The following is a 14,473-nucleotide window of genomic DNA, read 5'->3' as shown; positions in this document are numbered from 1 at the left end:
GTCTACCTCTGGTTGCTCCACATCTTGAGTTCAGCCTTCTGAGGGTCCCAACAAAGAGCCTGGGACATTTACTAGCACCCTTTCCCTTACCCAGCCCTGCACTCCAATTTTTACCTTGTCAGCACTCTGCCCCACTCTTCACGGACTCACCAGGGTGGAGGGGGGCAGGGAGCAGGACATGAAAGGTAGTGAAGTCCTTAAGGGTCTAAAGAATATAGGGATAATGGACTTCCGGCCAAGATGGAGTCATATGTAGACACACTGTGTCTCCTCACACAACCAAAATAAGGACAACAAAAATTTAGAAACCGGGACTGACAGAAAATTGAACTGTACCGAAGTCCGACAACCAATGAGTTAAAGTAGACACATTCATCCAGACCAGTAGGAAGTACAGAGTCAGGTGGCCCAGAGAGGGGCTACAAAAAAAAAAGTGGTGGCTTGCTGACCCCAGTTGTTCAAGGCAGCAGCTGACAGACCCTGGTGCTCAGGCAGTGGCTGGCAGACCCAGGGCATGGGGTAGCAACGGGCAGACCCAGCAAAGCGCACAAGGTGGCTAGTTGACCAGGTGGTCATACATTCGCTGGCTGATAAACCAGGTGAAACTGGGGATTGAGACAGACCTCCTAAGCCAGGGCTCCAGCAATGGGAAATAAAGCCTCAAAACACTGATTGCAAACACCTGTGGGGGTTGAGGTGCTGAGAGAGACTCCCAGCCTCACAGGAGAGTTCCTTGGAGAGACTCACAGGGTCCAGAATGTACATAAGCCCACCCTCCCAGGAATCAGTACCAGAGGGGCCCAGTTTTTTGGTGGAAGCGGCAGAAGGGACTGGAATCTGACAGAGGGCGAACCTCTGTACCTTTCCCAACAAGCGCCATTGTTCCCTCTCTGACCCCTGCCCCACAAACAGTGTCACAACACAGTGACTGGATTGACCCACCCTCGTGAACACCTAAGGCTATGCCCCTCACTACGTAACAGGCGCAACAAGACAAAAAAAATGGCCCAAATGGAAGAACAGATCAAAGCTCCAGAAAAAATACAAGATAGGTTGTATAGGTAGCCAACATATCATATGCACAGTACAAAACACTGGTGATCAGGATGCTCACAGATTGGTTGAATTTGGTTGCAAATTAGGTGAAAAAAATGAAGGCTACACTAAGTGAAATAAAGGAAAATGTACAGGGAATCAATAGTGATGGGAAGGAAACTGGGACTCAAATCAATGGAATGGACTAGAAGGAAGAAAGAAACAATCAAACAGAAAAGAACGAAGAAACAAGAATTCAAAACAAATGAGGAGAGGCTTAGAAACCTCCAGGACATCTTTAAACATTCCAACATCCAAATTATAGGGGTACCAGAAGGGAAAGAAGAAGAGCAACAAATTGAAAACTTATTTGAACAAATAATAAAGGAAAACTTCCCCAATCTGGCAAAGGAAAGAGACTTCCAGGAAGTCCAGGAAGCTCAGAGTCCCAAAGAAGTTGGACCCAAGGAGGAACACACCAAGGCACATCAGAGTTACATTATCCAAGATTAAAATGAAGGAGAGCATCCTAGAAGCAGCAAGTGGATAAGGAGACAGTCACCTACAAAGAAGTTCCCATCAAAATGTCAGCTGATTTCTCAAAGGAGACCTTACAGGCAAGAAGGGGCTGGAAAGAAGTATTCCCAGTCATGAAAGGCAAGGACCTACATCCCAGATTGCTCTACCCAGCAAAGCTTTCATTTAGAATGGAAGGGCAGAAAAAGTGCTTCTCAGATAAGGTCAAGTTAAAGGAGTTCATCATCACCACGCCCTTATTATACGAAAAGTTAAAGGGACTTATCTAAGAAAAAAGAAGATAAAAAAACAGGTACAATAAAATGACAGCAAACTCACAATGATTAACAACTACACCTAAAACAAAAACAAACAACTAGAACAGGAACAGAACCACAGAAATGGAGATCACATGGAGGGTTAGTAACAGTGGAGTGGGAGGAAGATAGGAGGGGAAAGGTACAGAGAATAAGTAGCATGTATTGTAGGTAGAAAATAGACAGGGGGAGGGCAAGAATAGTATGGGAAATGTAGAAGTTAAAGAACTTATAAGTATGACCCATGGAACTAAAGGGGGGGAATGTGGGTGGGAGAGGGTGTGCAGGGTGGAGGGGAGTGAAGGGGGGAATAGGATGACTGTAATAGCATAGTAAGTAAAACATTTTTTTAAAAAAAATTTTTTAAAAATAATAATAAACGTCTGCTTTGTGAAAGGCACTGTTAGGGAATGGAGTCCCAGTGCCACACAATGTAGAGTACATTGCCTCCAGGCAAGGCTGGAGGAAGTCCTGCGAGTCTAAGCACTGGGACTCTAAGGCACTTCTCACCACCCCTGGGCCCTGTGGCATCTGCAGCACGCCAGAAGTCACAAGCACCTGTTCTTGAGAGAGAGAGAGAGACAGAGAGACAGAGAGACAGAGAGACAGAGAGACAGGGAGTGAGAGAGAGAAATAATAAATGAAAAGACAAGCCACAAACTGAGATAAAATATTTGTGAAAGACACATCTAATAAAGGACTGTTGTCTAAAGTATACAAAGATCTTTTAAAAACTCAACAATAAGAAAGCAAACACCCTACTTAAAAAAAGGTGGGCTGAAGAACCTTAACAGGCATTTTTATCAAAGACAGTTAGCAAATAAGCAGGTGAAAAGGTGCTCAATGTCATATGTCCTTAGAAAACTGCAACTTAAAACAGCAGTGAGATACCGCTCCCTGTGTTCTGTGAGGTCCACGTCAAAACCCACAGAATGAACAACACCAAGAGTGAACTTAATGTAGAATATGGACTTTAGATAATAATAACAGATTAATATTGGCTCACCAATTGTACCACATTAACATAAGAGGTGACATCCTCTATGATTCCATATACATAACATTCTTGAATTGGCAAAATTACAGACATGAAGAACATATTAATGATGGCCAGGAGTTAAGGGTAGGGAGGTAGTGGGGAGAATTGGGCGCAGCTATAAAAGGGCAACATTGTGGACCCTTGTGGTGATAGAAAGTATACTGCATACACTTGTATATAAAATGGATATTGCATAATATACATTTACATGTATATAACATATACAAATACGTTTGAGGACATCACCCACATAAGTGCTTCTGAAACAGGAAATGATACTGTATGCATTAACTATGCAAAAAGTGCCTTGTTGTACCAGGTGACTGCTCAACAGACTATACATTTAATGTCACTGGGGTCATAGACAAACGTAAATAGTAACAGTGCTAATATTTACTGAGAAGAGACTGTGTACCTGGGATATACATTTTACTTCCTGTGGATTATCTTATTTAACATTTAATGCAACTCTCTGCAAGAAATATTATTACTGTCCCTCTTTCACAAATGAAGAAAGTGACACTGAACTTTATAAAAGTAACAAAAGTCATGGACTTCAGAGCAAGGATTTTTGCACCCAGTCCATCAGGACCCAGCTTTGATGAGCTCTCTCTTTTACTAAAAAATAGGCAAAATGGTAATATTAAGTCGAGGTAGACACAAGTGGTTTTAGGGAGCAGAGAGAAGAATGCTTATTTGTTTCTATATGAATATGCACATTGTTTGCACTTGAATATGTTTACCTGTTCATATATCTAGCCAATCTTGTGATTTATCAAGCATTTTATTATATTCCCTTAGTTTTCTTAAAACTGTGTACACATAGAAACTAAACAGATACTAATGGAAATTTTTGAAAGGGGATGTTTCAAATGTCCAAATGATGCATTCACTATGTCCAGCTGTACTAGTAAGGGAACAAATATAGACAGGTTTTTAAAACAGTCAAATTAGATGACAGTTCATCTATCCATCAGCAAACACTTCTAATACTACTGCTGAGATGCTTTAGAGAGTCAGCCACACAGTCCATCTTATTCGACAGTGGGGCAGATTGATGTGACTTATCTGGACAGCAGCTTGGCCGTGCATTTGTTGTGAAATACATTTACAATCTTTATCTCAGTATTTCCACTGCTGGGAATCTGGCCTAGGGACATAATCAGATGGACAGACAGAAATGTTTTCAGTGTAGAAATGTTTGTCATATTACAGTACTTAAAACACTGGAGACAGTCTACATATCCAGAAATGGAAGAATGGATTAAAAGTTACTGCACACTAAAATATAATATGCCCCATCAAAATCTGTTTTCAAAGGTTGTGTGATGACTTGAGAAAGCAATGGTGGATTGCTCAGTGACAAACACACTCTTAACCTAATATAATGCAAGTAACTTAAGATTTCTATCTGCATATCAAGACTTTGAAGTAAAAAGATAGTGCAGAATGGTTATTTCTGATGCTGGACTAATGATTTATACTTTTCTCCATTATTCATTAGCCATCATATTATCTAGTTTGCATGCAGAATATCTATTACTTTTCCAATTATAAAACATGAAACATCATTATTGAGGGTGATTCTTATGGAAAGTTTCATCTTTCCTTTGTGAAGGTTATTGTCACAAAGCAGACATGTTCCGGCACAACTGTTGGTCCTTCTCCATGTGACACGGGCAAGGGCAGCGGCACTGTTCAATGTGAAGTCAGTGGGCATGAAGCATCCCTTAAAATTCGGAACCCAGATGTGAGCAGGAGTGACAAGTGTTCTTTCTGCTTTACTTTCAAAAAATGTTTTGGGAAAAGAGACCATAGAGGGTTTAGAGCATGTGGTGAACTCAATGGGAGTATTTACTCAGCTCCGAGAGCTAATGAAAATGTCTTCAAAAGGATAGAGAATTGTTTCAATGAGAACATTTTTGCCTATGTACAGGAAGCAATAGAAGGATATATCAATTTAGGAATGCCTCTCAAGTGCCTACCAGGAGGTTCTAAACTTGAAATATCAGTTGGTCAGAGAAAGGGGAACCAGAAGAGAGGTGATCAGATACTACGCCACTATGAACATCCCAGCATCAAGTGTGTTCTTTTTCACATTGTGGCTATTGGGAAGAGGATAAAGACAATTGTTAATGACCTGGCACTTCATGAAAAGGCAAGTACACTTTGTGTCTATGCCTTGAAGGGTGAGACTCTCAGAGAAGCCCTGTGCAAAGATGGCTGATTTCGGTCTGACCTGGATGAATTTGAGTGGAAACTAATAGAAAATCATACCAACATTCATGGAAAACAGTCCACAGTGGAGGAAGTAGCTGGAAAAACTTTAGAACTGGACATTTCTAACAAGTCATCAGTCAGGAATCGTACCCGCCTAAAAATTGAACAGAAGAATGACAATGCCACAGGAGAAATCAGTCCCTACGATGTGATGTTAAGGCAGAATCAGGTCCCCCAGCCAGGGAACGATGGAGAGTCTGAAGGTGTAGAACACGACCAAGAACACGTTCTGCCACCTCGAAGTCTAGAGAATGATTTGGAAGATAAAAAACACCAGCCCATTTCCAGAATCAAAAGGTGTTACAGTGAGAGCAACAGAAAATGTGGGGAACAAAGTTCAGGTGCTTGGGAAAGGCCCCGTCTGCGTATGGAATGTGCAATTAACTGGGATATGCAGGGGGAGGCAGCTCAGCACTGGCTAAAGAACTGCACAGTGTTGAGTGAAGTTATTATAGACCGCAATCCTCATTTTAGTGAGGAAGCACTCTGGATAGAAAGTATTTTGAGGAGGAACAGAAGAGAACCGAACTGCTGCCATCCCAACAATTCAAAATATATAAAAATTCTTTGCCTGAGTAACTAAACATTCTATGTGGTTGCAACCTGTGAACATCTTACTCGACTTAGTAAGTCAGCTGGGTTTGTGAGATGGGATAATAATGGCAACACAGGCAACACTACTTGCTTCGTCTTCAATGATGGTTATATCTTCACTTGTCGACATATTGTACATATGATGGTTGGAGAAGACACACATCCAAGTCTGTAGCCAAATATAATAAGCAAATGTGCAAAAAGTAACCTTCACTTGCAAAGAATTCTGTCCCCCTGCTGAGAAATGGTTTTCCCTTGAATCAGGTGTTGAAGTGTCTGCTGGAGATCTAGATTATGCCATTTTAAAACTAAGAGAAAATGGAAATGGATTTCCTCCAGGACTAGTTGGCCACATTTCCTCTCTGCCACCTAGTGATTTGATTTATATAATCGGTCACCCAGAAGGCCAGAGGAAGGAAATAGATGGGTGTGCTGTGATTCCTCTACAAGAGCGTGAAGGGAGGTACTCCCAGCTCCATCAACATCAGGTGGCGAGACTGCAAGCTGCCACTCAGGATGTTTGCTCCATGTTCACCCCAAGAAGTTTCCCACCAGAGGCTTACAGCACTGACATACTTAATTATGATACTTGCTTTATGACTGGGTTCTCTGGCTCCCCAGTGTTTAATGCAGATGGCAAAGTGGTTGCTCTGCACTCCTTTGGGCAGTTTTATGAAAGTGAGGGTAAGGAGCATGCCTTCATTGAATTTGGCTATTCTATGGATTCAATTCTTTGTGATCTCAAACAGAGGAAGGAGACCTTGTAAAAGTGTTAACTGCAGAGAAATATGAGAACCTCAATGAAGAGAAAAATAACAAACAAGAGTGGTCACTTCGAGATGATCAGATAAAACCCATGGAACATTAGGGAAACATGAGCCCTGGTCAGGCAGCTGAGCTGGCTAAAGTGTCGTCCTGTACACCAAGAGTCTGTGGGTTTGATCCCAAGTCACATGTTGGATTCCTGGTTGTATAACATATGGGGGGCAATGGATTGATGTTTCTCACATCAGTGTTTCTCCCCCCTCCCTTTGCTCCTTCCCTCTCTCCCTTTCCCCATCTGAAATTCAATAAACAGAGAATCATGTGGGGATTAAAAAATGAAAATATGTCAATAATTTAGAGTATCTGGACTGGCTTCTTTAAAGTATACTGAATATGCTTTCTTATCTAGAAAACTTTCAGAGAATCATGTGGATGTGCAGAATATATATTAGAGCTAAAATAAAAACTGATTTTTTTCTGCTCATTGGCTTATTTTTTTATGTGAAACGATCTCAAACCTCACATATAATACTTAGCTTCCTTTTTTTGCATACAAAGAATTTGACACTTGGCATCAGGTGTAGCCACCAGCTTCACCACGAGGATGCAGTCTCCTTCCTGTGGAGTGCAAGGTGCTTAGTGCCAAGGGCACCGGCAAGCACCCCGTGAAGCACATTTCATTTCTAGGGTACGCTCTCGGTCCCCAGAGATGTCGGGCAACTTCCACAGCACCACTCCCTACCACCTCTTGCCTCTCCTTTTTCACGTCTACAGAGTCTACAAGGAGACAATGGCAAGTCCCCTCTTACAGTAACTTGTTCCCTCCCTCTCTGTGAGTATGTGCTGGTACCAGCCTCCTGCACCACTCGAGGAAGATTTAAGGAATAACTGGTACTTGAAAAAACTCAGTTTTCACTTTTTTCTAACTTTTTTCATCCTATTTTTACATTCGTGCTCTTAAGGTTTGCTCTCTGCAACCGCCACCCAGCACCTGGAATGGAGCAGTGACTGTACTTCTCAGTGGGTCACTCACATTAGGTCAAGTTAGGAAAGTTTCCCCTCCGTTCCACCTACATCGTCAACTGTCACGCAGACATGTACTTTTCCCTGAGGTAGGAAAGGAGTCGTCACCGTCCTCACGGAGCAAGTATGTCCTCCCCGCATTTGACCAGCTTTTCAAACACGGCCCCCAGTACCGAAGGGATCTGCCCTGTTCGGGTTCTTCAACCACAAGGTGCTGTCTGAAGCCCCTGGAGGGCGCGCCTTTGGCCGTCGTTTGGGAGATGCCCGACTCCGGAGTCCTCCCTGGGGACCTTCGAGTTCCGCTTCTAGCAACGCGCCCCCCGGACCCCGGGAGCAGGGGCGCGGGGCTCCTCCTCCGGCTGCCAGAGTCCGTGTGCATCGGCCCCTCGGACACGCTGACTCGCTTGCCTGCGGGGAAGTGGGGAGGTGAAGCGGGGGTCCCCAGGTCCCAGCAGACCCCACACCGCACCAGCTGTGGGACCACTTGGTCCCCTGGAAGCGGGTGGGGCGCGGGGCACGGACGGACACCCACGGGACCCGGACAGCTGCCTCTGTCCAGTCCGGGCGGTGTTCCGCAGCGGCCGCCAGGTGGAACCCGGGATGCCTGACCCACCGTCGCCCACCCCGCAGAGGCGGAGGGCAGCCACCGCCCCGCAACAAGCACCCGGGCGCGGCGGGGACCGGCCTCTCGTCCCGCAGCTCCTGAAGCTGGACCCCGGCTTCCCGCTCCGCGCAGCCCCGCACAATCAAAACGCGGGAAAGTCCCGTGTCACCCGGCTCCTCCCGCGCGCCTGCAGCTGGCGGCCGCAGCGGACCGGGAAGGCGGGGAAGGGACAGCGGGTCCGGGTTGCTCCAGGTCTGCCCCGGAAGGCGGCAGCCGGCCGAGCGCCGCGCTCGGGGCCGACTGGGTGGGTGGGATCTGGCGGGAAGCCGAGGACCGCCTCGGGCCCGGACGCGCCTCCCCGCTGACCAGCCGGTTCCCGCCGAGCCACGCGGGCGGGCGCCGCAAGATCGCCAGCTAAAGGCGGGAAGCGCTGCGGCGGCGTCCGGAGCGCGGGATCTTCCACTTCCCGCTGGGCTGTGCATTCGCGAGACAGCCCGCTCAGCGCCGCCGCCGAAGCTCCTGCCGCTCCCAGGGCGGCAGCCACCGGCCAGGTCGAGGGCAGATTCTCGGCTCACGTGAGTGGTTCTTCTGCCTTGGAGTCGGACCTGGAGGTCTTAGGGGCTGGTTGGCCTGGAGGTTTAGGGGGGGTGGGGGGGGGGCGGGGAGGAGGGCAGGACAGGCAGCTTCCCATTATAGAAAGCTCCCCACACCTGGAACGTCACTTGCAGACAGTCCAGGCAGCTGTACCCATAGATGTTTTGTGAGCAGCTGCGGGGTGGGGGGAGGAGGGGGTGTTGCAAGAGCGACCTCCAGGACCGCACTCTAGACCTACTGGGTGGTGATGCTGGAGGGTGAGATCCTGTAGCAAGTCCACAGCGGTTAGGTAATTCGCCGTCGGCACAATCCAAGTTTAATCTGAGCCAAGCTCCTTCCTTTACAAATGAGAAAACTGGCATGCCCCCTGGGGAGAGTCGGGACAGGGTTGTTGGGGAAAAGATATCCCCTGCTTGGTTGTTCATGCTTGTGGGCTGGGGGTGCGGGGGTTCTTCTCTGCTCTTAGGTAGTTTCCAGCATTGCTGCCCTGGCCCTTCTCAGCTGAATACTTGAGGGGAGCCCTCTGCGTGGGACCCAGAGTCCTGTGTCTCCTTGGCATCTCAGCTCTATCTCCTCCAAACAGGAATTCCACCCCCTCTGCCTTGCTGCCCCTCCTTGCATGCTGGCCTGGAACCTCTCAGGGCAGTCACCCCCAGTAACCACAGAGGCATTTCAGCTGGAACTGTCCCTAAGTGCGTGGTGTCCAGTCCCTTGCCAACCAAGGTTCATTTATGTTGCCCATTTTGTCTTGTTTTGTTTCCAGACAGGAGGGTAAGTCCAGTTCCTCTCACTCCAATTTGGCCAGAAATCCAAGGTAATACCTGTTTCAGTGTTCTTGTTCTGTCCAGGTGTCCCTTCTGGGCCTGCTTCTGTTCATTGATTGATTGCTGTCCTCATTAGGGGCAATATATTCCTGCTTCCGTCTAGGCCTGATCAGTTTGGATTGGATCGCAAGCTTGGCTAATTTCATATTAGGGGGCATTGCTGGAGATGCCTCTATTTCTCTCACTGTGCTTCCGCTTTGCTCTCATGCACCGTTACTGTCCTCAGAAACACTTGTGTCCCCCCAAGTCGTTCTTTCCAGGTCTGTCAGGTGGCACCAGAGCAGCCTTTGCTGGAGGGCTGCTTTTGTCTCGCTGGGGAGGCCACACCTTTCTGCACGCTCTGCCTACTAGTCCACGAATGATGGAGTTCTCTGGTGTGACCTTGGGGCACAGAAAGTATTCTCAGGCCTGTGTGAGCCCCAGAATTGTCCTGTGTTTCCCTTTGAGGGGGAGGGGTCCTTCCCCTGGCTTCCAAGAGTGTCATCACAGTCCCGCACTGACAGAGACTTGGCTGCAATTTCTTGGGGAGCCCACCATGGGCCTCCAAGTCTCCATCTCTGTGTCTGGGTAGCTGCTGCTCTCCTCTCCCTCCAGTTCTCTGCCCCACAAATTCGAGCCTCCCAGCCCTCCCAGGACTCTCAGCTTGTCTGCTCAACCCAGGGAGACTGCCAGGCGCTGTTCTGCTGCCCCTGCCAACACATGGACTGGAAACTCTGCCAAAGTCATCTAGTCGACCACAGGGCTTAGCTCGGTTGACTTCCCTCTCTCAGGGGTCAGAGATCATGGTTCTCAGCTGCCTGATGCCCAGCGTTTGAAAGCTGTGTGTCGCTTTTGTGTATCTTGTCTTGCATTGTCGTAGTCATTTGCAGTGGGCGGATCGACCCAGTCCCTGTTTCTTCATCTGGGCCAGTAGTGGACGTGAGTGAGATTCTCTTGGGACTCATCATGAATCCCGTGCAATGTGAAGACAACAAGTCACTCGGTGCCACTGAAAATGACCAGTGCTCCACACCTGAAGTCACAAAGGTATGCCTGCACTTTGCACCTCCTTCCTGGAACAGCCCTCTCACCACAGTGCTGCACTGGGGCCCTGGGAGGGGTCAGTTCATAAAGAATGGCAGTGACAATCCCTTCTTGTGCACTGCCAAATACGTTTGGGGACATCGTCCACAGAAGTGCTTCTGGAAAAGGCAATGATACTGTATGAATTCACCATGCAAAAAAGTGCCTTGTTGTGCCAGGTGACTGACTGCTCAACAGAATATACATTTAATATCATTGAGGTCATAGACAGACGTAGGTAGTAACAGTGCTAATATTTACTGAGAAGAGACTGTGTCCCTGGGATTATGCTTTTCACTTCCTATGGATTATCTTATTTAACATTTAATGCAACCGTCTGCAATAAATATTATTACTCTCCCTCTTTCACAAAAGAAGAAAGTAAAACCCAACTTTATGAAAGTAACAAAAGTCATGGACTTCACAGCAAAGTTTTCTGAATGCAGTCAGTCAGGACCCGGTTTTTGACCGGCCCTCTCTTTTACTGAACAATAAGCAAAATGGTATTATTAAATTGTGGTGGACACAAGTGGTTTTAGGGAGCAGAGAGAAGGAGGCTTATTTGTTTCTATATGAATATGTACCCTTGTTTACACTTGAATATGTTTACCTGTTTGTCTGTCTAGCCAATCTTGTGATTTATCAAGCATTTCATTATATTCCCTTAGTTCTCTTAAAACTGTGTACACATAGAAACTAAACAGATACTTGATGGGAATTTTTGAAAGGGGATGTTTCAAATGTCCAAATGATGCATTCAGTATGTCCAGCTGTACTAGCAAGGGAACAATGTAGACAGACTTAAAAACAGTCCAATTAGATGACAGTTCATCTATCCATCGGCAAACATTTGTAACACTACTACTGCGATGCTTTAGAGAGTCAGCCACACAGTCCATCTTATTCGACAGTGGGGCGGATTGACGTGACTTATGTGGAGAGCATCTTGGCCGGGGATTTGTTGTGAAATACATTTACAATCTTTATCTCGGTATTTCCACTGCTGGGAATCTGGCCTAGGGAAACAATTGGATGGACAGACAGAAATGTTTCCAGTGTAGAAATGTTTGTCATGTTCGAGTAGTTAAACACTGGAGACAGTCTCAATATCCAGCAATGGAAGAATCGAGTAAAAGTTACTGTGCACTAAAATATAATATGCCCCATCAAAATCTGTTTTCAAAGGCTGTCTAACGACTTGAGAAAGCAATGGTGGATTGCTCAGTGACAAACACGCTCTTCGCCTAGTACAATCCAAGGAACTTAAGATTTCTCTCTGCATATCAAGTCTTTGAAGTAAAAAGATAATGCAGAGTGGTTATTTCTGGTGTTGAACTAATGACTGATAGTTTTCTCCATTATTCATCATCCATGGTATTATCCAGTTATTATGCAGAATATCTATTAGTTTTCCAATTATAAAATCGTGAAACATCATTATTAAGGGGGATTCTTATGGAAGGTTTCATCTTTCCTTTGTGAAGGATATTGTCACAAAGCAGACACGTTCCAGCACAACTGTGGGTCCTTCTCCATGTGACACGGGCAAGGGCAGCGGCACCGTTCAATGTGAAGTCGGTGGGCATGAAGCATCCCTTAAAATTCGGAACCCAGACGTGAGCAGGAGTGACAAGTGTTCTTTCCGCTTTACTTTCAAAGAAGGCTCTGGGAAAAGAGACCATAGCATGTTTACAGCGTGTGGTGAACTCAATGAGAGTATCGACTCAGCTCTGAGAGCTAATGAGAATGTCCTCAAAAAGATAGAGAAGTGTTCCAATAAGAACATTTTTGTCTATGGGAAGGAAGCAATAAAAGGATATATCAATTTAGGAATGCCTCTCAAGTGCCTACCAGAAGGTTCTAAGCTTGAAATATCAGTTGGTCAGAGAAAGGGGAACCAGAAGGAAGGTGATCAGATATTACGCCACTATGAAAATCCCAGCATTGAGTGCGTTCTTTTTCACATTGTGGCTATTGGGAAGACGAGAAGGACGATTGTTAGCAACAGGGCCCTTCATGAAATGGGAAGTACACTTTGTGTCTACGCCTTGAAGGGTGAGACTGTCAGAGAAGCCCTGTGCAAAGATGGCCGATTTCGGTCTGACCTGGATGAATTTGAGTGGAAACTCATAGAAAATCATACCAACATTCATGGAAAACAGTCCACGGTGGAGGAAGTAGCCGGAAAAACCTTAGAACTGGACGTTTCTAAAAAGCCACCAGTTAGGAAACGTACCCCCCTAAAAACTAGGCAGAACAATGGAAATGCCACACATGAAATCAGTCCCTACGATGTGATGTTAAGGCAGAATCAGGACCACCAGCCAGAGAACGATGGAGAGTCTGAAGGTGTAGAAGACGACGACCAAGAAAACGTTCTGCCACCTGGAAGTCTAGAGAATGATCTGGAAGGTAAAAAACGCCGGACAATTTCCAGAATGAAACGTTATTACAGTGAGAGCAACAGAAAATGTGGGAAACAAACTTCACATGCTTGGGATAGGCCCCGTCTGCATATGGAACGTGCTATTAACCAGGGTATCCAGGGGGAGGCAGCTCAGCACTGGCTACAGCACTGCACAGTGTTGAGCAATGTTATTATGTGGCGCAATCCTCGTTTCAGTGAAGATGCACGTTGGATGAGAAAGTATTTTGAGGAGGAACAGAAGAGAACCAAACTGCCACCATCTCAACAATTCAAAATATATAAAGAATGCTTTGGCACAGTAACTAAAAATTCTGTTTCAGTTGTAACCCGTGAACGTCATAATCAACTTAGTAAGTCAGTTGGGTTCCTGAGATGGGACAATAATGGCATCAAAGGCAACGCCACTTGCTTCGTCTTCATTGATGGTTATATCTTCACTTGTCGACATGTTGTACACAGGATGGTTGGAGAATACACACCTCCACATCAGTGGCCACATATAATAAGCAAATGTGCAAAAGTAGCCTTCACTTATGAGAAATTCTGTCCCCCTGTTGAGGAATGGTTTTCCCTCGAGCCATGTGTTGACGTGTCTGCTGGAGATCTAGATTATGCCATTTTAAAACTAAGAGCAAATGGAAATGGATTTCCTCCAGGACTAGTTGGCCAAATTTCCTCTCTGCCATCTAGTGGTTTGATTTATATAATTGGTCACCCAGAAGGCCAGACGAAGGAAATAGATGGGTGTGCTGTGATTACTCTACCAGAGCGAGAAGGGAGGTACTCCCAGCTCCATCAACATGGGGTGGCGGGACCACAAGCTGCCACTCATGATGTTTGCTCTATGTTTACCCCAAGAAGTTTCCCACCAGAGGCTTATGTGAATAGAACTGACATGCTTAGTTATGATACTTGCTTTAGGAGTGGGTCCTCTGGCTCCCCAGTGTTTAATGCAGATGGTAAAGTGGTTGCTGTGCACTCCTTTGGGCAGTTTTATAAAAGTGAGGGTAAGGACCATGCCTTTATTGAATTTGGCTATTCTATGGATTCAATTCTTTGTGATGTCAAACAGAGGAAGGAGCCCTTGTATGCACTGTTAACTGGAGAGAAGAAACATGAGAACCTCAATCAAGAGAAAACTAACAAACAAGAGTCATCACTTGGAGATGATCAGATTGAACCCATGGAATATTAGGGAAAAAGTGAGCCCTGGCCAGGTGGCTGAGCTGGTTGAAGTGTCGTCCTGTACACCAAGGAGACTCTGTGGTTTTGACCCCCAGTCAGGGCACATACCTGAGTGGCATGTTGGAGTCCTGGTTGTGTCCCATATGGGAGGCATCAGATGGATGTTTCTCACATCAGTGCTCCTCTCTCCCCCTTCCCTTTGGTTCT

At 46.0% G+C, this 14,473-nt stretch overlaps 1 protein-coding gene across 1 annotated transcript; it reads left to right on the top strand.

Annotated features, from left to right (window-relative positions):
• Positions 1–5,338: 5,338 nt before the first annotated feature.
• On the top strand, positions 5,339–14,442 carry LOC123829263 (serine protease FAM111B-like). The gene is made up of 8 exons (XM_045854765.1): positions 5,339–5,528; positions 6,403–6,465; positions 7,663–7,995; positions 8,129–8,477; positions 8,594–8,748; positions 9,531–9,581; positions 10,451–10,617; positions 12,138–14,442. Exons 1-8 carry the CDS (start codon positions 5,339–5,341, stop codon positions 14,274–14,276), a joined length of 3,447 nt encoding a protein of 1,148 aa, XP_045710721.1. The 3' UTR covers positions 14,277–14,442.
• The last annotated feature ends 31 nt before the right edge of the window (positions 14,443–14,473 follow it).

Source organism: Phyllostomus hastatus, unplaced genomic scaffold (assembly GCF_019186645.2).
Source record: "Phyllostomus hastatus isolate PE091 unplaced genomic scaffold, TTU_PhHast_1.1 phas_scaffold_11, whole genome shotgun sequence".
Taxonomy (NCBI): Eukaryota; Metazoa; Chordata; class Mammalia; order Chiroptera; family Phyllostomidae; genus Phyllostomus; species Phyllostomus hastatus.
The sequence above is the reverse complement of the archived record's forward strand: the minus strand, read 5'-3'. Positions and strand labels throughout refer to the sequence as shown.

What these genes read in the sequence shown, in the direction of transcription:
- LOC123829263 (XM_045854765.1), top strand. Translation starts at nt 5,339, where the DNA reads ATGTTAAGGCAGAATCAGGTCCCCCAGCCAGGGAACGATGGAGAGTCT. An exon ending in GCAGTTTTATGAAAGTGAGG is followed by an intron (nt 6,466 to 7,662) that starts GTAAGGAGCATG and finishes TCCCTGAGGTAG; the next exon opens with GAAAGGAGTCGTCACCGTCC. An exon ending in AGGGCAGATTCTCGGCTCAC is followed by an intron (nt 8,749 to 9,530) that starts GTGAGTGGTTCT and finishes TTTTGTTTCCAG; the next exon opens with ACAGGAGGGTAAGTCCAGTT.